This window comes from Coregonus lavaretus (assembly GCF_964263955.1).
Source record: "Coregonus lavaretus genome assembly, chromosome: 5".
NCBI classification, from domain to species: Eukaryota; Metazoa; Chordata; class Actinopteri; order Salmoniformes; family Salmonidae; genus Coregonus; species Coregonus lavaretus.
Genome location: NC_139992.1, coordinates 24,307,665 through 24,334,464, shown reverse-complemented (window position 1 = coordinate 24,334,464; position 26,800 = coordinate 24,307,665). Strand labels below are relative to the sequence as shown.

At 44.7% G+C, this 26,800-nt stretch overlaps 1 protein-coding gene across 1 annotated transcript in view; it reads left to right on the top strand.

Moving 5' to 3' along the window:
* Positions 1–26,800, top strand: part of LOC311129440 (mannosyl-oligosaccharide 1,2-alpha-mannosidase IB-like) — a 101,210-nt gene that overhangs the window by 53,888 nt on the left and 20,522 nt on the right. Inside the window, exons 6-10 of the mRNA XM_084161723.1 lie at positions 13,684–13,802; positions 17,564–17,644; positions 25,313–25,407; positions 25,555–25,678; positions 25,766–25,859. Of these exons, the coding sequence (XP_084017849.1) occupies positions 13,684–13,802; positions 17,564–17,644; positions 25,313–25,407; positions 25,555–25,678; positions 25,766–25,859 (513 nt within the window). The remainder of the gene's footprint in view (positions 1–13,683; positions 13,803–17,563; positions 17,645–25,312; positions 25,408–25,554; positions 25,679–25,765; positions 25,860–26,800) is intronic.

Genomic DNA, 26,800 nt, shown 5'->3' with positions numbered 1-26,800 from the left:
ACTGAATCTGCAATAGGTAAACAGCTTGGTTTGAAGAAATCAACTGTGGGAGCAATTATTAGGAAATGGAAGACATACAAGACCACTGATAATCTCCCTCGATCTGGGGCTCCACGCAAGATCTCACCCTGTGGGGTCAAAATGATCACAAGAACGGTGAGCAAAAATCCCAGAACTACACGGGGGGACCTAGTGAATGACCTGCAGAGAGCTGGGACCAAAGTAACAAAGCCTACCATCAGTAACACACTACGCTGCCAGGGACTCAAATCCTGCAGTACAGACGTGTCCCCCTGCTTAAGCCAGTACATGTCCAGGCCCATCTGAAGATTGCTAGAGTGCATTTGGATGATCCAGAAGAGGATTGGGAGAATGTCAGTTGAAACCAAAATATAACTTTTTGGTAAAAACTCAACTCGTCGTGTTTGGAGGACAAAGAATGCTGAGTTGCATCCAAAGAACACCATACCTACTGTGAAGCATGGGGGTGGAAACATCATGCTTTGGGGCTGTTTTTCTGCAAAGGGACCAGGACGACTGATCCGTGTAAAGGAAAGAATGAATGGGGCCATGTATCATGAGATTTTGAGTGAAAACCTCCTTCCATCAGCAAGGGCATTGAAGATGAAACGTGGCTGGGTCTTTCAGCATGACAATGATCCCAAACACACCGCCCGGGCAACGAAGGAGTGGCTTCGTAAGAAGCATTTCAAGGTCCTGGAGTGGCCTAGCCAGTCTCCAGATCTCAACCCCATAGAAAATCTTTGGCGGGAATTGAAAGTCCGTATTGCCCAGCGACAGCCCCAAAACATCACTGCTCTAGAGGAGATCTGCATGGAGGAATGGGCCAAAATACCAGCAACAGTGTGTGAAAACCTTGTGAAGACTTACAGAAAACGTTTGACCTGTGTCATTGCCAACAAAGGGTATATAACAAAGTATTAAGAAACTTTTGTTATTGACCAAATACTTATTTTCCACCATAATTTGCAAATAAATTCATTAAAAATCCTACAATGTGATTTTCTGGATTTTTTTTCCTCATTTTCTCTGTCATAGTTGACGTGTACCTATGATGAAAATTACAGGCCTCTCTCATATTTTTAAGTGGGAGAATTTGCACAATTGGTGGCTGACTAAATACTTTTTTTCCCCACTGTACATGCCTGTAGAAGTGCCGTTATGGTGTTTTCCGACTAGGTAGGACACATTTTGCAGAGATTTGTTGCAATTGCTAGTTTGCAACATTGCAGAAAATGGAACTCTTGCTATTGCAATAATCTAGTGGGGACCTTTGAGCTCTGCCCAAGCAAGCATTTGTTTGGTTTGACATGTTGCGAGGCGTAACTAATTTACACCGGGTTTCCAGCCCTTTTTAGCTACTTTCTGCCATTGACTTCACCAGGCTTTCCAATTAGGGAAGCCTGGTTCTCTACAGCTGAGGTTACACCACGTGTCAAACTTGGAGAATACACTCTGGATTATGCAACAGGCTTGGAGAACACACTCTGGATTATGCAACAGGTTTGGAGAATACACACTGGATTATGCAACAGGTTTGGAGAATACACACTGGATGATGCAACAGGCTTGGAGAATACACACTGGATGATGCAACAGGCTTGGAGAATACACTCTGGATGATGCAACAGGCTTGGAGAATACACACTGGATGATGCAACAGGCTTGGAGAATACACTCTAACTGGCATTCTGTTACAGGCTACTCTGTCTGGCAGACTGGGCTGCAGGGTGTTCAGTGATACTGATGATAACCTACCTATGCTCACATGGGATGCAGTCCAGCAGTAGCAGAGTTTACAGTGCTACAGCTGAACTGCTGTCCCGTTTCTTACGTTCCCCAGCAACAAAACCAAAGAATGTCACTCAAACAGAAGTGGGAACTAACAGAGTCACTGACAACAACCAAAACAGCCAGGGTTTTAGGAGGGGTTCTGAAAGACACTCATGGGGGTGTCCACTGAAAGTTGGCTAGCAACAACAACTGGAACCTAAAAGACACCCCATGAGCATCCACTAAATTTGCCCAGGAAGTGGCAAAAAATACAACACAAAAAACACCAAACTTAAAGACAGGAAGCAAGCCAAAATGGTGGAGCAAAACGAAAACAGGGAAGATCAGACAAAGGAATGTTTTTCTAGAAATCAAATAGGGAGACTCAACTAAAGGTGTTGACCCTCCATCTCTCAAGACAACTGGAGCACTGGGCCAGCCACTCTTAAATAGCACCTGGGCCAGCACAGGTGAAACACCTTCCAGCTAACGAGATGGCAACCAGCACAGATGTAACACATACTGACTAACGAGGTGACACCAATCAGTGTGCCCTATGTGCTAACGAGCTATACGTGCTAAAGTCCAACCTCAAAACATAAATGGAAAAACCAAAACCTGTAACACGTGTTACTAGAACAGATATGTTATTAACAGTATCACTGAGCCTGATCCTCACCCTGCAGCACTAAACTCAGTGCTGTAATACTCTGTCTGTGGCCCAATGACACAGAGCCAGGTAAGGACAACAACAGTCTTACCACACTACAGTCTGTGGGCGTAGTCCTTACCTTGTGGTGGATGTTGTGGTGATAGTGGTTTAGCCTACCAGTGGGTTGCTGACTGTCACCATAGGATCATATCCCTAACTGTCTGCCTTGCCTACACGCATAACAGGGGATCATAGTCACTCAGTCAGTCCCATCAACTGAGCATTGATTGAGTTGGAAAGCGTTTGACCTGTAATCGAGGTCAGCCATCGGTCACAGAGAGCAGAGCAGCGAGGGCCATCCTGTTTATTGTGGATGGATGGAGAACAGACAGACAACATACTTGGAAACTGCTCTCCGGGGAGCACCGGGTCGGGTTACATTGATCAGCACTGTAAACTGGACTGAAAGCCACACCACTGGCCAGGCAGTCCCACTGCAGGGCCAGGCAGACATCATACACACAACAATGTCAACAACCTTCTCATGTTTATTAACATTTACTACATTAATGTGGCCGTATAAGGAGATGTTATTTTTTAATCAAGTGATGTTTGTGGTGACATTTGATTGATTGACTCTAGTTGGATTGGCAGTGTTGGCAGTGTTTCCAGTGCACTTTGCTAACTCATGCACTGACTCCTTATGCAGTGTCTGTCTTTGTGTAAGTACATGTCTACTTGCATTGCCTGGATGTTGAGTGTACTTTAACCAAGCCCAGGAGAGCCCACAACTGAGGATATCATGCAACCAGGGCTGCATCTTATTCCAAAACGTTGCTCCCTCTCTTCACTCCTCGTTCACTCTGCTTCACAGATCGGGTAGGCTGATGCATAGTGACATCACAAAGTACGATACCCTTGTTGCATTGTGGGATGGGATGAGAGCGGAGACATGATATGGACACCTGCCTGCCCTTCCTACAACCCTAGACAGCACAACAGGGCTCACATTGTATTACCCTCACACAGCAGAATCCAGGGTGCCTTCCAGGGAGCATGTCTCCCTCCACCCCCACCCTACTCTATGGTCAGCTCAGAAAGCAGTTGCCATAGCGATTTGAAGGGGCAGCTGAGTTCAGGTTTGTTTGGGCACCTGGTCGTCCCGCAGACCCCAAGCTGCAAATTAAACAGGCTTTGATCCCCAGGCCTGCTAATCAATTACTACACTACAGACCTGCTAGCACCATGTGTTCCTATCACAACAGTCCTGCACGGAAGGATAAATTAAACGATTAGGTAATTCGATCATAAATGTGGATGCCATCCCATGGTCAACAGCTCCCCTTCCTTCATTTACATTTAAGTCATTTAGCAGACGCTCTTATCCAGAGCGACTTACAAATTGGTGCATTCAACTTATGATAGCCAGTGGGACAGCCACCTTTTTTTATGGGGGGGAGGGGGAGGTAGAAGGATGACTTTTATACTATTCCAGGTATTCCTTAAAGAGGTAGGGTTTCAAGTGTCTCCGGAAGGTGGTCAGTGACTCCGCTGTCCAGGCGTCGTGGGGGAGCTTGTTCCACCATTGGGGTGCCAGAGCAGCGAATAGCTTTGACTGGGCTGAGCGGGAACTGTGCTTCCGTAGAGGTAGGGGGACTTGCATGCCAGAGGTGGATGAACGTAGTGCCCTCATTTGGGTGTAGTGTCTGACCAGAGCCTGAAGGTAAGGAGGTGCCGTTCCCCTCACAGCTCCGTAGGCAAGCACCATGGTCTTGTAGTAGATGCGAGCCTCAACTGGAAGCCAGTGGAGTGTGCGGAGGAGCGGGGTGACATGAGAGAACTTGGGAAGGTTGAACATCAGACGGGCTGCAGTGTTCTGGATAAGTTGTAGGGGTTTAATGGCACAGGCAGGGAGCCCAGCCAACAGCGAGTTGCAGTAATCCAGACGGGAGATGACAAGTGCCTGGATTAGGACCTGTGCCGCTTTCTGTGTAAGGTAGGGTCGTACTCTATGAATGTTGTAGAGCATGAACCTGCAGGATCGGGTTACCGCTTTGATGTTAGCGGAGAACGAAAGGGTGTTGTCCAGGGTCACGCCAAGGTTCTTGCACTTTGGGAGGAGGACACAATGGAGTTGTCAACCGTGATGGCGAGATCATGGAGCGGGCAGTCCTTCCCCAGGAGCAGTGTTTTCTGTGGTAATCCATGTTTCCGTCAGCGCCAAGAAGTCGAGGGACTGGAGGGTAGCATAGGCTGAGATGAACTCTGCCTTGTTGGCCGCAGAACGGCAGTTCCAGAGGCTGCCGGAGACCTGGAACTCCACGTGGGTCGTGCGCGCAGGGACCACCAGATTAGAGTGGCAGCAGCCACGAGGTGTGAGGCGTTTGTATGGCCTGTGCAGAGAGGAGAGAACAGGGATAGACAGACACATAGTTGACAGGCTACAGAAAAGGCTACAATAATGCAAAGGAGATCGGAATGAAATTAACTAAACATCTGGGAAAGCGAGAGAGTGGGGCCTCCCTCACTTACGTTTCACTGAAACACTCAAATATAACTCTCCCAACTTCCACTTTAGAAATTATAATTGTTGTAAACTACAGCGGTTCAATGTTTTCTGGGAACAGACTCCAACTTAGTTTATTCAGCTAGCTAACTTGGTACAGTATTCTTCCGTGCAGCCCGTTAGTTAGTTAGTTAGTTAGTTAGTTGTTTTTCAGCATGTAGGTCATGTCTTTATATGATCGGTTCCCAGTAGGGATGTTAACCGTTAATCGGTTAGCCTCCAAAAATACATTTGACCGGTCATGCTTAGCGATCTATAAGTTAATTTACATAATTTAGTGGAATTTAATTCCCGCCTGTGTATTTACGTTAGTCGCCATGAATCTTATTTAACACATGCGCACAGGATACAGAGCCTAGTTTGAGGAGCGGAATAGCCTATCACCTGTCAGACAGCACGAGAGCAGCTCTTCAAAAACCTGGTACTGGAGTGAAACGTTATTTTTATAAGCCCAGTCATTGCGCAACAAATAACAATTATAAATGCAATTGCGTGTTAACTGTTTTGATGGCCATGATTAAAAAGAGCTACTATTTTAATTTCTCAATCTCAACTCGTAATTAAAGCACGCCTTCCATTCGCCATTCGGGTACATAGGCTATAAGCAGACCGCCTGCCTTCCCGCCTTTGGGACAAAGACTGCTATTATTAGGGCGGAGACAAGACCATCTTGTCATTATATATAGTATCTCTGGCTATAGTCAACGGTAGGCAGGGCATCACCACCACTTTGCAATGTGAGCTTGAGGCAGTATAGTTGTTTGAAACCTGAACATTTTACTTTACATGAGGCATGTCTTACCTTGCTTCAAAGTAGCATAGCCAAATCCAACCATAGAAACGTGAAGACAATTACAGCATTTCTCTCCTGATCTATTGGTTTTCATATCAACTTTCTTTCGTTGTCCAGAAGCCAATTTAGGCTTTTCATCTCTGTCACATATGGAACTGCTCGCATTAGGTGCGCTGTTTAGAACGGTGTTTTTCCACAAATTGCATTTTGGCAAATGTTTGAAAATTACATTTTATCAGCTGCTTCATTACAGGTTCAATAACAGGCTAAAGCCTTTTGACAGTAAGACAATAGGCTTGCTATTGTTGCATGTTTCCATTAAGGCTCTTAATGAAAAATGTCTGTTCCTTGTATGCATGTATAGTATTTTCTGTTGGTCACCTCATTTTACTGGTTGAAAAAATGTTAATGAGGGTTGGTTAGTCGGCAGCAAAATTGACCGAAATGTGCATCCCTAGTTCCCAGGTCGGAATAGCACACTTGTGCATTCCGGGAAGGGCTGTGAAACGGTGCCATTGCAATGCACCCGTGGGAGCGGTCTAAATCACACACACAGCACAGCGGGCGCAGGAGAGAAGAGAAGAGGTGAGGGAGAAAAACCTAGAAGCGGATGTCTGATAATGGGATGAAGAACTAAAGAGGATAATTCAGAACCCAGAGGGCTGAGCCTGACTGAGGAGAGAATACACATACCATCCACTGTCCAGGGGGAGGGGGGAGAAAACAGGGAAAAGGAGAGGGAGGGAGGTGCTGAGGAAAAGCAGTTGAGGGAGATGGAGAGAAACATGATGAGAGAGAGAGAGAGAGGGAGAGAATATGAAGCAAAATGAGGAAGAGGGAGGGAGAAAACTGAGGTGTCTGTGTTCAGACTGGCGATAAGATCTGGATAGAATTCACCAGTGGTAATGTATGGAAGACCTCTGGAAAAGACAGGGAGGAGTGTTTATCATACAATATGAATCAACCTGAGAAAATTATCCACTCCAGTTACGCCAAAAACCAGGATGGTTGAGGCAGGTTTCACAAAGCAACATAGGATGTAATCGCTAAGACTTCAACATTCCAAACGATTCCTACAGTGGCTCTAAATATGAGCAGCTATTATGACAGCGATGGAATCCTCCAATCCCGCCTCAGGGGACATGGGATTGACAAGGCTAAGGCCCTCCCCCTAGTGTTATATTCTCACCTCTCCTCCTCAATATTCATAAACTCACTACAATATTCCCTTTCCTATCAGCCCCCCTGTCGGAGCACTGATAACATCTCCAATTACACATATACTCTTCTGCTGATTGTCGAACTGTGTTCCCCGGGTGGCTAATATCCTCCTAATGAACAAAGTAATTTCCTTGTTGGTCGACCGTGTTGGAGAGCGGAAGCGTGAGAGAGGGAGCATGTCTCTGCTCTTGCGGGAAATGATACAGCAGTGGTGATGTTTGCTGCGTTAGTCTTACAGCTCCCCGAGGCCTGTTGTGCTGTGCTGTGGGATCAGTGGGATGGATGCTTTAATAACTGTGGCAGTGGATGAAGCAGTGTTTTCTGTAATTACATGGATTAGCCAGCCAAATAGAAAAAGTATCCAGCCATGGAGTTCCTGGCTGTTGTGGTCTGTGAGGGCATGAAGAACGAGCTCTATTTTGGTGGCCTCTGGTATATTCTAATGCCTTGATTCCATCTGAAATACACAGCTAAATTATTGAATACTTTAATGACTTTACCTCCCAGATTGGTCAAATTAGTTGTGGTATTGAGAAGAAAGACATGCATTTACAATTAAAATGACTTAAAATGTGTGAATTCAGTGTGTTAGTTGTTTTGGATATCGTCTAGGCCTATGTGATCAGGACGATCTTCTAAGGAAGATAACCTTTTTTAACATTAAATCTGTCTTCTCTTGAAATGAAAGCATATTTACAGTTTTGCTGCAAGATATGATTTGCCACAATGATGTCTTCAAGTTATGTATTTTATTGACTCTGCTGCTGTGGACACTTAGGGTAAGGAAACCATGTGTTATTTTGTAATTTGGGTGAACTATCCCTTTAACAGTTTGACCTGTCAATCAATCACTGTAGGTGGGAATTTGAGGGAAGGCGGTAGATTAGTAATCTAGTTAGAAAAAGGAGTCCATTTAGTTTCAATTTCAATGTAGTTTATTGTGGCAAAAACCTAAAAAAAAAAAGGTTGTGTTCTTTCAAGTAAACATAAAATTCCTTTTGAGAAACAATATAGAATTGCAGGAAAATGGTTTAAAAAATGCAAACATTTTCAGGGGGAGGACCCCAGACCCCCCACCAGATTGTGCACCCCCACTTTTATACTTTTATACACTTTTGTGGTCCTCTGTAGCTCAGCTGGTAGAGCACGGCGCTTGTAGCGCCAGGGTAGTGGGTTCGATCCCCGGGACCACCCATACACAAAAATGTATGCACGCATGACTGTAAGTCGCTTTGGATAAAAGCGTCTGCTAAATGGCTTATTATTATTATTATTATTATTATTATTATTATTATTATTATTATTATTATTATACAAGGCAGGAACTCATGAATAGACCTACAGGTATGATTTAAAATTAAGCAGGTGTTTTAAACATGAGCTTTGCTACACAAAAAGCAGCAGTTGACTACTCCATTGTCGACACTTTAATCAAATCAGTAGGCCTATATCAATATCTTTATAAGTATCATGCTTTTATAACCTTCAATCTGTTTTCATATTTTGGACCAGATTGAGGCTCTCTCTCCACCACCTATTATTCCTGCAGTGAGGATTCAACATCTTCATCGAATGTTTTCATAATTTATCTGCAGATAATCACCAAAAAGCAGTACTAGCCTACCAGTATGCAAAAAAATTTTTAACACAGGTACCAAGAGGCCAGACAATGAGTCTTATCGGCTTTAGCTGATAGCCGGCGCTTATGGAAGACACTGATGAAGCCTGAGTGTGGAGGGACGATGTGGTGGTGATTACTTTATAATGACAGCTGGAGGGTCCAGAGACACTGATCTCCGCCGGAAGGAATGGAGGAGGGAGATGAGGCTGAGCCTGGTGGTGAGGCTGGTTAGAGCAGCTGCCAGCCTGTATCACATTCTCACTAAGGGCTGAGAAACTCCCCAGTCAATACCTGCCCGGCACTCAGAAATGAGCAGACACCTCCAATAAGCCAGCATGCCCTAACTCTCTCTCTCTCTCTAGGGAGTTGGGTGTGTGCGGTGAGCTTCTCATGTATTCATGTTGGTTTGTTTGAGCATTTTTGTGTGTGTGTTTGAGATATTTCATATCAATCCATAATGTAGTAATACATTAGTGCAGGACTACACAATAGTGAGTACTGTGCCAGTTGTAAACACCCGTCTGTTTGGTGCATATGTTCTGTAGCGTACAGTGGGTTTGTAGGGGTGCGTCTTACATGGGCTCCGTCCTTGTCAAGTTAATTGGCGTAATCTAAATCCTCCAGTCCCTTAGAGTGAAGTGGATGATTGGGGAGGAATCGTTGCATGTCGCCCTGATTAACATCCAGTGGCTCCACGGTATTTATTTATTTTTCTCAGTACTGCTAGGGAGTTTGGGGGTCGGCCTGGACCTGCTGGCAGCGTTAGAGACACAGTAAGAAGAGACTCTGCATCCAAAAGGGCTCTGGTCAAAAGTAGTGCACTATATAGGGGATAGGTGGCTAGGGTACCATTTCTGACACGGCTAGAGACTGAAGCTAGCTCTGCTCCCTCCCAAAATGATTTTTTCTTCTCCGCTCCTCCATTTTCTTCTCCGCTCCTCCAGCTCTCCCCTTCTCCCCTATTCCCAGCATTTCACTCCGATTAAACTTTTAACAGGCAGGCTGATGCTAAATTGGACGGCAGGCAGGAAGGCAGACGGATTTGCCGGCTGCCGAGTCCACTAGGAATGTGTAGAAGCCTCTCAAACACAACAGAGGAAAAAGGGGGAAGAAGAAAGTTTGAACTTTATTGACAGCCTAAAGGAGCACAAAATGAGCTTTTTACTCCCCGCCTAATGTTTGACAACACATCAAATGTGACAAGAGAAGCTGTGTTCTTCTGAGTAACGCTACAAACTATTGGATGGGCCACTCAGGAGCCAATTCCCAAAAACTCTGTGCAGCTCTGGAGTAGTTAAAATTTTCTTTAAATATTAATATTAGTACTAACGACTGGAGTGGGCCACTTGAAGATGGTAGAGGACGTCATGTTCAGAAAATCATCATGCAGGGAAAGACATTAGGGAGGAGGAAGGAAGAACATTTACTGCTGCTGCTCACCACAATGTAGGTGTCCCTAGAACGAGGCCTCACTCACATTCACTCGCTCACGTTCATATTTACTGAGCGTGTAGCTCAGTAAATATTCATCAGGCCACTTATGGTGACTGGCTGGTCTCACAGCACACAACCCACATCACACAACCCACAGCACACAACCCACATCACACAACCCACATCACACACTCCCTCTGGAGATGGGCCACGGTGGGGGGAGAGGGCTTGAGAGAGAAAGACATGGAGAGATGGAGGAGAGAGAGAGAGACATGGAGAAGAGAGAGAAGCTCCAAAAAGCAAAACTGTTTTAGGCAGGGGCCAACAGAGCTAGGAAGGAGAGGTACCTCACCTTTTTAATGGGAAGAACAATGGTGTGTCCTAGGTCGGAGATTAATGTTCTCCATACTGAGAGTGATTGCATCTTCCGGAGGTGTAGTTATCACCAAGACTAGAAGTCTATGCTGAGAGACTGGATGTGAGAATGGATTTTCTCTGGGTGTGAAAAGTCGACTTGTCAGCAGATGCGAACTCTAACACACACACACACTTCCAATTCTCTCCCACGCACACACTTCCATTCTCTCCCACGCACATGCACACATACGTGCGCACACTCAGTTTAAAATCCAACATCTCAGCCCACAGAATCTTGACTCATCCAGTGCTTTAGTCAATGGTTTAGCCTACTCTATGTCAATGCATGACTAGCAAAAATAGGTGAAAGGTTAATTGTACCCTGTTTCTAATAAAACAGCCTTAGACCTAAAAGAGCCATATACATTTACATTTAATTCACTTATAAAATATTATTTCCATAAGAACAGTCCCTGGTAAGGCACTTTCTTTAAGCACAAACGAGAAATGTACCCTGGTTTCCCCTTTCAGAGTCCTTGAGCTCAAAGTTAGGCATTGATAGATTAACATAATCACATTGTGCGATTACACTGCCTTCAGTACCTCCATAGTGCTGCTGTTTGAAGGATCTGGTGACCTTTCTTTTCTTCAGCAATGCCACTGTACTGAACGCACTGAAGTCTCCACACACAGTTCTGGTTGGCTGAGCTTGTGTATTCCCCCAAGTAGCTTGCTAACTTTCCAGAAACTTTCATACTCTTGGCCTTCAGCCATAGAAGTAATTTGTTGACATTTTACACAAGATATGGTAATCTGAGAGGGGCCTGGTACACTTAAAGGAACACAAATTGGACATTACAAAGGTTTCTGTAGAGAGATGGAGCGCCAGTAGAAAGCCAGAAGGCAAGTCGTCCGCCTGGTTAGTTTAAAGCCCACATGATCTCTGCTTTAGTCATGCACATCAATAATTATGGGGAGCTTTTTATAGTTCTTCTCCCTCTTTTAAAAATATAAAATGAGAGAGAGAAGAAGAACTACTTTCGGCAAAGTCCCTCCACCCCCAAAAGAGTTATCAGATTACTTATCCTATGTAATCTCCAATGTAATGTTCTCAGACCGAAGGCATCCAGCAAACTCTTGTCATTGTTGATATTTTGACTCTCCAGGTACAGCAATAATAGACGAGCAGAAAAAACGAATGTCTGTAAATCCTCATTGGGATTCCGAGCTCTACTGAGATGTTAGGGCTGGGAATTTCCAGGGACCTCACACTACGATTTTATCAAGATACTTAGGTGCCGATACGATATGTATTGCGATTCTACAGGTATCACGATTCTATATTAATGCGATTCGATACTGTGATTTTGTTATTCGACGTTCCAAACATATTGTTCACTGCCTTCAGAAAGTATTGATACCCCTTGACTTATTCCACATTTTGTTGTTACAGCCTGAAATTCAAAATTGATTACTTTTTTTTCTCTCTTCTCACCAATCTACACACAATGCCCCATAATGACAGTGAAATCATGTTTTTAGACATTTTTGCAAATGTATTTAAAATGATATACAGATATCTCATTTACATAAGTACTCACACCACAGAGTCAATACTTTGTAGAAGAACCTTTGGCAGCGATTACAGCTATGAGTCTTTCTGGGTAATTCTCTAAGAGATTTCCACACCTGAATTGTGCAACCTTTGCCCATTTATTATTTTCAAAATTCTTCAAGCTCTGTCAAATTGGTTGTTGATCATTGCTAGACAACCATTTTCAGGTCTTTTCAAGTCAAAACTGTAACTCCGCTACTCAGGAACATTCAATGTCTTCTTAGTAAGCAACTCCATTGTAGATTTGGCCTTGTGTTTAAGGTTATTGTCCTACTGAAAGGTAAATGCATCTCCCAGTGTCTGTTGGAAAGCAGACTGAACCAGGTTTCACTCTAGGATTTTACCTGTACTTCGCTCCATTCAGTTTCTTTTTTATCCTGAAAAACTCCCTAGTCCTTAACGATTACAAGCATGCCCATAACATGATGCAGCCACCATTGAAAATATGGAGAGTGGTACTCAGTAATGTGTTGTATTGGATAAGGCCCAAACATAACACTTTGTATTCAGGACAAAAGTAATTTGCTTTGCCAAATTTTTTGCAGTACTACTTTAGTGCCTTGTTGCAAACAGGATGCATGTTTTCGAATATTTGTATTCTGTACAGGCTTCCTTCTTTTCACTCTGTCAATTAGGTTAGTATTGTGGAGTAACTGCAATGTTGTTGATCTATCCTCAGTTTTCTCCTATCACAGCCATTAAACTCTGTAACTGTTTTAAAGTCACCATTGGCCTCATGGTGAAATCCCTGAGCAGTTTCCTTCTTCTCCAGCAACTGAATTAGGAAGGACGCCTGTATCTCTGTAGTGACTGAGTGTATTGATACACCATCTAAAGTGCGTTTAATAACTTCACAATATTCAAAGGGATATTCAATATCTGCTTTTTTATTTTTACCCATCTACCAATAGGTGCCCTTTTTTGCGAGGCATTGGAAAACCTCCAATGCCTGCTGTCAATAATGATAATAACACTGCAACTCCTGCAGAACTACAGCCTTGCTGGTCCTCTTGTCGTTATAATAGAGTTACTGATAAGACCCGGGCTGCAGGGTTCAACCCGGCCACAGCAGCACCCACAAGTAGTCCAACCAGCCACTGGATTAGAGCACCAGGACTCTAATAAAATAAAATATAAGCCTAGTCAGGCTGTGGTATTAACTAGAGATGTAGGCCTTGAACTAGAACTGTAGCATCAAAAACAGCAACAGTATTAAGACTATTAAACTGAACTTCAGTATTAGAGTTGTAGTATTAAACTGAGCTGCAGTAGTATAACTCTAGTATTAATCTGAGCGGCAGTATTAGAGCAGAAGTCTTAAAAAGAGCACAGTATTAGAGAGTATGATAGATAGACCTAGTGACCTACTGTTAGGGGGACAACACCACAACACTTCCTACTGTTAGGGTGACGGCACCTTCTACTGTTAGGGGGACAGCATTGTACAATGATAAAACACAGAGCCAGGACTGTGACCTGACTAGGAAAAACTCTTGGCCCAGGAGTTGTGCGTTTCATTCATTTGACATGGGCCTCATATACTGTGCATATGGTAATAAGTCACTTTTGTCACACAGTTTTTTATTTTTTCATGAGACCCTATCCCTGTGTGTGTTTCTCCTCTGTCCAGGTAATTCCCAGATGGGGGCGACCATAGTGGACGCCTTAGACAGCCTGTACATGATGGGCCTCCACGACGAGTTCAAGGATGGACAGGAGTGGATCGAGCAGAACCTGGACTTCAGTGTGGTGAGTAGGGAACAAAACCTCTTAGTTACTGTACTCACTCCAGGAGTGAAAAAATTGCACATAGCCACCTTCTTCTGGCCTATAGTATTCAGTGCCATACTGTTGAACCTTCAGACAACATGCTTGATGCCACTTGTACCTGGAAATCAGATCTACTAACAGCCATACAGCCAGGGGGTGCTAGAGTGTCAGCTAACAGACTCCCTGACAGCAGATATGAGCTGTGCTTTGCAGGCAGGCCAGGCTACATACACAATGCACTGGTGTTTTAGCTCTGACCAGTAGTGAAGCCTGTTGATACATGAGGAGAGGAGCATCTAGCGTTGCTGTCATGGGAGGGAGGGAGAACTGGACACACGCTGGTAACCAGGAGACGGGAGTAGGAGTCATGGAAACGATGTGGGCAGGGAGAGCGTAGCAGACTGTGCTGATGCAGAACACAGACCTGGGGAGTATAGAGCCCACAAACCAGACCACATATAAGGGTCAATTGTGTACCATCAGTGTATACCCTCAACAGACACCAGTCAGCCTCTCTCGCTGAGCATCTTCACCTCCGTCTTGGTTCTCTGCTCTAAAAATCTTTCACTCGCTCGCTCGCTCCCTCTCCCCTCCCCCCTCTCTCTTTCTCTCCCAGGATGGAGTTATTAAAGCCCTGCAGAGCTAATGACATCGCAGGCTGTGTGTGTGTGTGTGTGTGTGTGTGTGTGTGTGTGTGTGTGTGTGTGTGTGTGTGTGTGTGTGTGTGTGTGTGTGTGTGTGTGTGTGTGTGTGTGTGTGTGTGTGTGTGTGTTCTGACTGGCTGATGCTGTGAGAGGTAATTAACTTCTGGACCACTCCAGTCAGCTCTGGGGGAGAGATAGAGAGAGACTGAAGGAGAGGGAGAGCGAGACTGAAGGAGAGTGAGAGCGAGACTGAAGGAGAGGGAGAGCGAGACTGAAGGAGAGGGAGAGCGAGACTGAAGGAGAGGGAGAGCGAGACTGAAGGAGAGGGAGAGCGAGACTGAAGGAGAGGGAGAGCGAGACTGAAGGAGAGGGAGAGAGAGATTGAAGGAGTGGGAGAGAGAGACTGAGGGAGTGGGAGAGCGAGACTGAAGGAGAGGGAGAGAGCGAGACTGAAGGAGAGGGAGAGAGCGAGACTGAAGGAGGGGGAGAGCGAGACTGAAGGAGAGGGAGAGCGAGACTGAAGGAGAGGGACGGATGAAAGATGGAGAAAGAGATGAGAGCAAAAATGGAGGAGTGGATGGATGGATGTTAGTAATCTCACTGCCTTTAGGCATTAAGATATAGGCATTAACAGTTAATCTCATAAACTGTCATGGATGTTATGCTTGTCAATTGTTATTCCCTGATCTCCCTCCCTTCTCACGCCCCTGATGAAAATAGCAATTCCCAAATGAGAAATGGGAATGATTTCAAGTTCTTCAAAATAGTTGTGTTTTGAAGTAAAGTTTTGTAGCTTGCGGTGGCTCCAAAATACCATTTGAATCTTATTTTCTAAGACTTCAGTGTAAGAGCAAAGATTTCCAGTTACTGACTATATTAAAGACATCAGTCTTTGTCAAACTTAATCATGGGTTTACGGCTTCATAGAGGGAGAGAGGGTGGGTGTGTGCGCGCGACTTTGTGTTTGTGTGCGTGCAATGTATGTGTGTGAGTGTGTGTGTGTGTGTGTGTGTGTGTGTGTTTGTGAGCTCGTACATGTGTTAAAGCCTCTACTAATGAATGATTAAATAGCTGCCATGTTGGCCTGTACTTTGTGATGAGTCATTGTTAGCTGGATGGCTCCTGGAAGGCCTGTACTAGAGCACCCTGCGATGATGGATGACTCTCAATGCAGTCGGAAATTAATCGTCACGCTTTAAAAATGACTGAATTAATGGAGTCTGTTTAGCCAACGCTGGGTTAGGAATTAATATATCAGAGTTTAAAGTAAGATTTGATGTGAATCGATAGCATGTGGGAGATGAATTAGTACATTATGTCCCGCTGGGATTAGATTAACCTGATTTAATATGGAGTAACATTCCTTATTTACAATTTCAGATGGTTTCGAAGGAAAATTCTGACATGTTTTAAATGTTACATGCTGTATTTTTTTGAATATGAAAGCCACATATGTCAAAGGAGTTGAAACACTGTAGTTAAAGTATATCTTTCTGTTGTCATATTCTTAAACATGATAAATTCACGTCTTTATAGGAGTCACATGAATGACACCTGAATAACTGTGAATGATTGTTATGTGTGCATAACCTGAATGATTGATGGTTAAGGAGATGACATTTTCAGTCACCTGAATGACACCTTTTTTTTGTACTGTGCAGTTTGTGTGCATCACCCGTATGACGGCGATCATATTTTGTGCTGTGCAGTAGTGCGCGTAGCCTGACCAACATAGGGGGTTTTACGACAGCGCTCTGCATCTGGCTCCTAAATGTCAGTGTAACAGGTAGCGGTGCTGACGGGGAGGTGTATGCTGACGAGAGCTGGCCTTGAGCTTTATGAGCTCTCACCACCATCCTTCAGAGGGGGAGCACGACAGGGCCGGGGTGTTCCAAAACACCCCCTTTAACAAATCCCCCCTCATTCTCCCCTCCTCCTCTTTCTTCCCCCTTCTCCACTCCCCCAGGGTGACAGTTGGATTAACAGCCCATTGAGGCTGTTACGGAGAAAATATTGAGGTTATTACATAGGGAACCAGGCTGTGTTTGTGGTAGTACTGGGAAAGGTGTTCTCTGTATTAGTCTGACAGGAATTTGGTGTTGGTCTCCATTATGTCCTCCTCCCAGAGTGCAAAGAACCTTGGCGTGACCCTGGACAACACCCTTTTGTTCTCCGCTAACATCAAAGCGGTGACCCGATCCTGCAGGTTCATGCTCTACAACATTCGCAGAGTACGACCCTACCTTACACAGAAAGTGGCACAGGTCCTAATCCAGGCACTTGTCATCTCCCGTCTGGATTACTGCTACTCGCTGTTGGCTGGGCTCCCTGCCTGTGCCATTAAACCCCTACAACTTATCCAGAACGCTGCAGCCCGTCTGGTGTTCAACCTTCCCAAGTTCTCTCATGTCACCCCGCTCCTCCGCACACTCCACTGGCTTCCAATTGAAGCTCGCATCTACTACAAAACCATGGTGCTTGCCTACGGAGCTGTGAGGGGAACGGCACCTCCTTACCTTCAGGCTCTGATCAGACCCTACACCCAAACGAGGGCACTACGGTCATCCACCTCTGGCCTGCTAGTCCCCCTACCTCTACGGAAGCACAGTTCCCGCTCAGCCCAGTCAAAGTTATTCGCTGCTCTGGCACCCCAATGGTGGAACAAGCTCCCCCACGACGCCAGGACAGTGGAGTCACTGACCACCTTCCGGAGACACTTGAAACCCTACCTCTTTAAGGAATACCTGGAATAGTATAAAAGTAATCCTTCTACCCCCCCCCCACCCCCACCCCCCCATTTAAAAAAAAAAAAGGGGTGGTTGTCCCACTGGCTATCCTAAGTTGAATGCACCAATTTGTAAGTCGCTCTGGATAAGAGTGTCTGCTAAATTACTTAAATGTAAATGTCTGAATGGTAGGCTATTTGAATTCAGGTATGTGTGCCATTACACACACTCGTGTTTGTGGTATTACTGTGCAAGATATCTGATGTGAATTTGGCACAAGGCTGCTCTGGCAGTTCCGTGCAGTGTCTTTCTTTCGCTCTCTCACTCTCTCTCTTTCCCTGCTTGATTCTCCTCTCCTCTGTTTCTTCAGAATGCTGAGGTGTCTGTCTTCGAGGTCAACATCCGCTTCATCGGAGGACTGCTGGCCGCCTATTACCTCTCTGGACAGGAGGTAACTGCTCATCTAGGATTAGTTTAGTGTGTGTGTGTGTGTGTGTGTGTGGCTTAGGGCTGAGCCCATTTAGTTAACTGGTCGATAGGCTGTTGGTCGACTGATATTTCTTTAGTCGAGCAGTCGCAAATAGATACATTTTTTCATGGTGCACAAGACACCTGTCTGATTCGTGCCAGTCTCAATGGACTAATCCATTGCGGAGGCCACGGTATGGCACAGTCCATCACTCTAAGACATGTGCTACTGTAATGTATATGGTTATATTATGTAAGAATAATGGTGCAACACTAATAAATATAATATTATTTTATTACAAATACGCTTTCTCACGCTTTGTTTAGTGGTCGCTGTCCACGGTTCTGAAACATAGTTTTCAGTGCGCTGTTGAATTGGCGCCTTTCCCTATATGTTGCTATGTGCATAATAGCAAAGTTAACCAGCATATTGGTGTTGAGAACAATGCAGTGGAGGCTGCATTGTTTTTAACACAGCGTGGCCATTTGTGTGTCTCAATTATTAAATCAAACAGTGCGCATAAAACACGTGTCAAACTCATTCCACGGAGGGCCGAGTGTCTGCAGGTTTTCGCTCCACCCTTGTACTTATTGGATGAATTAAGGTTACTAATTAGTAAGGAACTCCCCTCACCTAATGAAAACTATGAAAAATCCCCCCCCCTCTCTCTTTTGCTCCCCCTCTCTCTCTCTCTCTCTCTCTCTCTCTCTCTCTCTCTCTCTCTCTCTCTCTCTCTCTCTCTCTCTTGCTCCCCTGCCACGTGGTAGCAGTCATCCCCCTCTCCCTGCTCCTATTAGAGGAGTGTGAGTGGTGAAATTGAGCTCAAGCCATGCGTCTCGGCCTCTCTGCCGGTCCCATACTCCTCATCTGATGGGAACAGATCCCTGGCCACGCTCCCTTAATGATCATCCCTCCTTCTTCCCCCTACTTCTCCTTCTTTCCTTCACTCACTTGCTTAACTCCTCTTCTCGTTCACTCTCTGACGTTCACCTCTCCCTCTCTCCACCTCTGAAAAAATGGTGATAATTCTGCAGAGGCTGGAGGAGTGGTGTGATAGGGAATCAGAAAGATGTTGAATGGGGGGGATGGGAGGGGTGATATCGTTCGTGAGAACGCTTTATTCCATGTCCCCGGGGTGTGTGTGTGTCAGCCTGAGGAGAACTAGCCCCGCCACATAGTGATTGATGATGTTTACTTCGCTCCTCTTTCCCCTCATCCCTCCCCTCCATCCCCTCTCTCCTCTCTTCTTTCCCTTCTCCGCTCTTCTTTCCCTTCTCCGCTCTTCTCCCCTCCACACTGCCCTCTCCTCTCTTCTTTCTCTACTCTTCTCTTTAACTACTTTATGTTCCCTCTCTTGTCACAACCTTCTCTACAAAACCCTTCTCCTTTCATTTCTCTCCTGAAAGGTGCTAGTGCCACTGGGACATGAGCAAAGCAACATGAGCAAAGCACTTAACCCTAATTTGCTCCAGGGGCGCTGTACCATTATGGCTGACCCTGTAAAACAACACATTTCACTGCACCTATCCAGGTGTAGGTGAAAGGTGCTAGTGCCCCTGGGATATGTAGTTTAGGTGAAGGGTGCTAATGCCTCTGGGATACAGTGCCTTCAGAAAGTATTCATACCCCTTAGCTCTATTCCGTTTCTTTTTATCCTAAAAAAATCAGAAGACAAGCATAACCATAACATGATGTAGCCACCACCATGCTTGAAAATGTACTCAGTGACGTGTTGATGGATTTGCCCCAAACATAACGCTTTGTATGCAGGACATAAAGTTCATTATTTAGCCACATTTTTACTTTAGTTCCTTATTGCAAACAGGATGCATGTTTTGAAATATGTTTTATTCTGTACAGGCTTCCTTCTTTTCACTCTGTCATTTAGGTTAGTATTGTGGAGTAACTACAATGTTGTTGATCCATCCTCAGTTATCTCCTATCACACCATTACAGCCATTACCTGGGGCGGCAGGTAGCTTAGCGGTTAAGAGTGTTGTGCCAGTAACCGAAAGGTCGCTGGTTCTAATCCCCGAGCCGACTAGGTGAAAAATCTGTCGATGTGCCCTTGAGCAAGGCACTTAACCCTAATTGCTCCTGTAAGTCGCTCTGGATAAGAGCGTCTGCTAAATGACTAAAATGTAAAAATGTAAATGTAATTACTCTGGATCCTGATCTCTTTTGACGAACATATCAAGAATTTAAGGGAAGCTTTTTTTCCATCTTCGTAACATTGCAAAAATCGGAAACTTTTTGTCCAAAAAGGATGCAGAAAAGCTCATCCATGCTATTGTCAATTCTAGATTAGACTAGTGCAATGCCCTACTCTCTGGCTACCCGGATAAAGCACTAAATAAACTTCAGTTAGTGCTAAACACGGCTGCTAGAATCTTGACTAGAACCAAAGAATTGGATCATATTACTCCGGTGCTAGCCTCCACTGGCTTCCTGTTAAGGCTAGGGCTGATTTCAAGGTTGTACTGCTAACCTACAAAGCATTACATGGGCTTGCTCCTACCCATCTCTCTGATTTGGTCCTGCCATACATACCTACACGTACGCTACGGTCACAAGATGCAGGCCTCCTTACTGTCCCTAGAATTTCTAAGCAAACAGCTGGAGGAAGGGCTTTCCCCTATAGAGCTCCATTTTTATGGAATTTAGTTTGCCTATCCATGTGAGAGACGCAGACTCGGTCTCGACCTTTAAGTCTTTACTGAAGATTCAACTCTTCAGTAGGTCCTATGATTGAGTGTAGTCTGGCCCAGGGGTGCGAAGGTGAACGGCAAGGCACTGGAGCGACAAACCGCCCTTGCTGTCTCTGCCTGGTCTTTGTGGTTAAATATGTGTTTGAAATTCACTGCTCGACTGAGGGACATTACAGATAATTGTTTGTGTTGGGTATTGAGATGAGGTAGTCATTCAAAAATCATGTTAAACATTATTATTACACACAGAGTGAGTCCATGCAACTCATTATGTGAATTGTTAAGCAAATGTCTACTCCTGAACTTATTCAGGCTTGCCATAACAAAGGGGTTGAATACTTATTGACTCAAGACTTTTCAGCTTTTTGCATTTTGTTAATTTTTAATTCCACTTTGACATTATGGGGTATTGTGTGTAGGCCAGTGACACAATCTCAATTTAATCCATTTTAAATTCAGGCTGTAACACAACAAAATGTGGAAAAAGTCAAGGGGTGTGAATACTTTCTGAAGGCACTGTATGTAGTTTAGGTGAAAGGTTTTAGTTTCTCTGGGATATGTAGTTGAGGTGAAAGCGGCTGGCGCTCTACTGTCAACAGAGTTTGTGCATAGTAATAAACTCTCCGCAGGTAGAGCAAGAACTAGAGAGGGAGAGCGAGAAAGGGAGAGAGGGAGAGACTGGGGGAGGTAGAGAGAGAGAAACGAAGAGAGAAACACAGAGATCTAGCTGATTGCAAAGATAAAACCGGAGAAGGGAGCTGGGCTTGTAATGTAAGATAATGAGCTGAGAGTTAAGGAAAACTGCAGACACTGACACACTGCTGCTAGACATGGCCTGCTGGAGCCACCCTGCAGAGAGAGGGAGGGAGGCAGATGGAGGGAGTGAGGGATATTGTGATACACAGCACAAGACCTAGACAGCTGTACAATTATTTTTGCTTCTCTAACCTGTCTCTACGATACATGTTTTTCCTCCCTCCATCTCCCTACTTTGCTATCCGTCTTTCAGTGAGGTGCTGTGAACCGAGGCTATGGGTCTGTCTGTTTTGCTGGGGAGCGCTTGACTCCTTCTCATATTGTCAAACATGGAGCCCATCAAAGGCAGAACACTGCTTCCTCTGTCACACTGACTGACTGGCCGCAACTGCACCTGCAGGCAGCGAGAGAGGGCGAGAGGAGGAGGAGGAGGAGGAGGGGGGGGGGAGGAGGAGGAGGAGGAGGAGGAGGAGGAGGAGGAGGAGGGGGGGGGTTGTGGGAGGTGAGGGAAGAGCGAGCGATGTGGGGGGAGAGAGAGAGCAAGAGATGTGATTGCTACACTGCAGATGAACAGTACCCATGAATATGGATGTGAGAGATTCAGCTATGTCTTACAGGCCATATATTGGGCTCCCGAGTGGCGCAGCGGTCTAAGGCACTGCATCTCAGTGCTTGAGGTGTCACTACAGACCCCCTGGTTCGATTCCAGGCTGTATCACAACCGGCCGTGATTGGGAGTCCCATAGGGCGGTGCACAATTGGCCCAGCGTCGTCCGGGTTTGGCCGGTGTAGGCCGTCATTGTAAATAAGAATTTGTTCTTAACTGACTTGCCAAGTTAAATAAAGGTAAAATAAATAAATAAAATATAGAAGATAATCATGCAATGACTGGCTGAGCTGGAGGGCCTACAATCCTCTTGTTTGGAAGAATGGCCTGAGCCCAGGTAAAACCGCTGCTTGATTAGTCAATTCAGTCATGCAGTTGTGGTTAAATCCCCAAGAACACAGTCCCATGGATTTCCAAGCATGTTTCAATAAAGCACTAAGGACTGATACAATAGAATATAATAGATGACAAATAATAAAGGAGCAACAAGTTAAAGGATAAATAACTAGCATGAAGAACAAACATAGTAAGCCCCATAGAAGGACACACTGCGTTTGTTGACTTAATCCTGTCTTTCCCTGGGGTCCTTGAGGGCCTTTTTTCCTAAACAGGCTCATTCACCAGATTTCACAGTATACCTTCTAATCTTTTTATGGGACTCCTTTACATGTACACAGTGACATCCTCCCCCGGAGAGAGAGATATGAGAGTTTGTGTGTTTGTTTGTGCACGTGTGTGTGTATCTCTGTATGCATGTGTGCTCTCTGGCAGGCTGAGTGGCACTGGGGTTCTATGCCAGGGAGAGCAAGGCTCATATCCTCCTATGTGTAATAACAGGATCAACTCCTCCTATGTGTAATAACAGGATCAACTCCTCCTATGTGTAATAACAGGATCAACTCCTCCTATGTGTAATAACAGGATCAACTCCTCCTATGTGTAATAACAGGATCAACTCCTCCTATGTGTAATAACAGGATCAACTCCTCCTATGTGTAATAACAGGATCAGCTCCTCCTATGTGTAATAACAGGATCAGCTCCTCCTATGTGTAATAACAGGATCAGCTCCTGAGTTAGAGGATCGGTTGGAGCAGCTGATTGCAGGCAGAACTACGACCAGCCAGAGCCAGCGCTACAAATCTGCAGCCTGGGAATACTGCCAACCTCCCCGGCCTGCCGACCTGGCCTCATAGCTAATCCTGATGGAGGGATGGAGAGAGAGGGAGAGAAAGCTTGTTCAGCCCCAAATTGCCCTTGTTCTTGTTTGCCTGGTCTATGGGACTGAAAGAGGGATGGAGAGAGAGAAAGAGAGCGAGGGCATTCAAGCCAAGGGGGATTGAGAGCGAGATAGTGGGTGCTCTCTCGTTCAACTCAAACTCTGCCCTCGCCCCTTTCTTTGGTGGGCTACAGGTCAGGACGAAAGAGCCATTGAGAGAGAAAACATTGTTCAACCCAAGCTCTGCTCTCAGCACTTATTTTCTGGTTCTTTTTCAGTAGGCACATAAAAAAATAACTCTTATTGGAATTTCAGGTAGTGCCTCCATTTCAAAACATCTCTTTCAGATGTTATGAGTGAAGAGCCAAGGGAAGGTTTGTGTGAAGATGGAATAGCCTATATCCCTCAGTCATTGGTTGGCGTGTACAGTAATGCATTTTAATAGGCTCCAGGTAAAGCTATCTTCGGGCAGACAGGACGAGATGGAAACATCAACAGTACAACAGAGGGGATCAGAGACTGACAGACAGAGAGAGAGAAATTAAGAGAAAGAGAGGGAGTGATACAGACCAGCCAACCGGCATTCATTTTGCGTACCATGCATGCAATTTGAGGTCAAAGTACGCGGGTACGAAAAACGACCCTAAAATACAGAAAAATAGGCTTCTAGTTGGCACATTGTGGTTTTTGACTCAACCGTCTGAAGTTGGAGCTGAGCCAATCAGAGGACTTGGGCGAGGAGAAAAAGTATCTAGTTCTCCGCTCCGGCCTGCCCCCGTAGTCATAGTACTATTTTTCTCCCTCGAGCTGGATGGCAGCTCTCCACTTCGTCCATTGATACCACTGATGTGTGGTGAAAATGGAGAACAAACTGTTTGCCAAAAATGTGTTCAAAAATGGTGTGTTAGTCAAGCACATAGTTAGCGCCTTCACTCAGGCATCATTACGACGAAGGTAGTTAGCAACGGCGTCGCTGTGTAGATAGAAACAGACATGGCAGAGAGAGCTAATACCGTCCTTTACAGAAAGTTATGTTGGACTGTTAAAGATTAGTAGCCCTATGTTAATTTTTCAGTTCTTGATCTGCCCACTTGATATATCTGTAGGCCTATCAGTAGGCTGATGATGTGATAATAGTCAGTTCACCAATAACAACAAGGCATGTTGTATGAATGGTAGCCTAGTAGTCAGACCTAACTTGATGGATGAGGTCAGTGATGGAGATCTGAAACAAGCTCTAAAAGGCCTAGTTCAGTTATTTCATATTCCAAATAGCCTACAGTAAGCTAGACTACTACAAAATTAAGAAGCCAGTTTACATTTTCACTAAACTATCCACATAAAGATACATATTAATTAGAATAATCATTACCCCTAAATTTAACCTAGTGTCATTGAGACTACCTCAATTTAATTTAGGATCAAACATAAGACTTTTGTGTTTGCTACATTATTTGATATAATTTAAGACTAGATTTCAGGAAATGGCAGTTAAATGCTCCAACTTCCTGTGGGGGATGTTGGTGGGAGTGAAGGGGGCTGCTGGGAGAGGAAAATGGCGTCCCTTGAGAGGGCAAGAACAAGATGTATGTCAGGAGAAGTGCAGTATTATCATGAGACATATACTTGGAATACGGAGGAGGAATTGAGGGAAAAAGAGATGCAGAGGAGGTCGAAGAGAGAGAGGGAGGAAGAGGGTGAGCTTGAATCGGTTAAAAATGGCGGGAAAAAGGGAAATGGATGTTCTTTGGGTGGTGGACCATTCTTGATACACACGGGGAACTGTTGAGTATGAAAAACCCAGCAGCGTTGCAGTTCTTGACAGAAACCGGTGCGCCTAGCACCCTGTTCAAAGGCACTTAAATCTTTTCTCTTGCCCATTCACCCTTTGAATAGAACACATACACAATCCATGTCTGAATTGTCTCAAGGCTTTAAAATCCTTCTTTAACCTGTCTCCTCCCCTTCATCTACACTGATTGAAGTGGATTTAACAAGTGACATCAATAAGGGATCATAGCTTTCACCTGAATGCACCTGGTCAGTCGATGTCATGGAAAGAGCAGGTGTTCTTAATGTTTTGTACACTCTGTTATTCTAATGTGGTTCAACTGTTATTCTAGTGGTCTCTGAGGGGGAGTTCTGCCCTCCACCTCCGCAATATGCTCAGCCTCTCCTGTAAACCAATTCAGATGCTTTGTCATGTTCATTTGGCCACTGTTTCTCTGTCCTGTGTAAACGCTTACCGTTTTCTCTGCTGTCTTGTTGTCTCTTGTAAAAAATATGTTCTCCATCTCTGAAGCTTTTTCACAGCTTTTCCAATAAAGCTTTCATTCACCCTCTCTCTCCCTCTGTCTCTAGGTGTTTAAGGTGAAGGCGGTACAGTTGGCTGAGAAGCTGCTCCCTGCCTTCAACACTCCCACAGGCATCCCCTGGGCCATGGTCAACCTCAAGAGGTCAGTCTCAGACCAAAACGCAACCTTAGATTTACATCTGACCACAACCTAACCCTAGATCTACGTCCACAACTGCAACAATGGCATGTCAGCAAGATTCTCTACTCAATGATTTGAAGTTGATCCTTTCTCTTTCCCTGTGTGTAGTGGTGTGGGGCGTAACTGGGGCTGGGCATCAGCAGGCAGTAGTATCCTGGCAGAGTTTGGAACCCTCCACATGGAGTTTGTCCACCTCACTTACCTCACTGGGAACCCTGCCTACTACCAGAAGGTGAGACACCTCCTTAGTACTGGTGTCTGTCTGAGTCTGTGTGTTCCCCTGGGTGAGAGATATCCATGTCTCCTCTAACCCTATCAGGTGATGCACATACGGAAGCTGCTGGCCAAAATGGACCGACCCAACGGGCTCTACCCCAACTATCTGAACCCTCGTACTGGTCGCTGGGGCCAACGTAAGTACCTCTTGTCTCGCTCAACTTCAGAGAATAACACTGATGTGTGTGTGTGTGTGTGTGTGTGTGTGTGTGTGTGTGTGTGTGTGTGTGTGTGTGTGTTAGCACCAGGGTTGAGCTCAACTCAGAATTTTTGAATTTACTCCCATTCAGCTCATGAGTTGAAATTCAAATTGAGTTGGCCACACCCCACAGGATGTATAATTTGAGTGACAGGAAGTAGAATTTAATTCAGCACAATTTAAATAAATTCCACTCAGTCATAGAACATGAGAGTTTCATTGAATCTGATCGGTCACACTTCCAGATACCAAACAATATATCACTTTTCTCTGGAAACAATGTTCATATACTCTTAACTTTATTCTTAACCTTCGTGCTTAGAATAGCCAATTATATTTCCACCAACTATTTCATTTGGCCTCAGGGTCAATTTGAGGTTTAAACTATTGCATTCTGGGGAATGTAGTATTTTCCCCATATTGAACAAAATGTAAGTGATTAATGAAATATAATAACTTAGAATATTTGCATACAGGTTTTCATTTTAAGAGTTTGTCCTGAAAATTAATTGTTTCAACAATATTTATATAACAACATGTTTTATGTACAATATGTATATTTGTATAGACTACATCTAATATAGAATAGAAGAAGCATTTGAATTTCATTTAATTTTACTATTTTCTTTCATTCAAATTCGAATTGCAATTCTGTGTCCTGTTTACTACTTCAATTAAAATTCAATTTAAGAAATTAACTGGAATTTATGAGGCATTCTCAATTCAATTCTGAATTGAGGCCAGCCCTGGCGCCCACCACTGTGTGTGGGTGTGACAGGTGCAGGGGGCGCTAGGCTCTGTAAATTAATGTGTGTGAGTAGTGTTTTTCTTTTTTATAAATATGTATAATTAGAAGTTTTTGGCAGGCGGTGTCTTAAC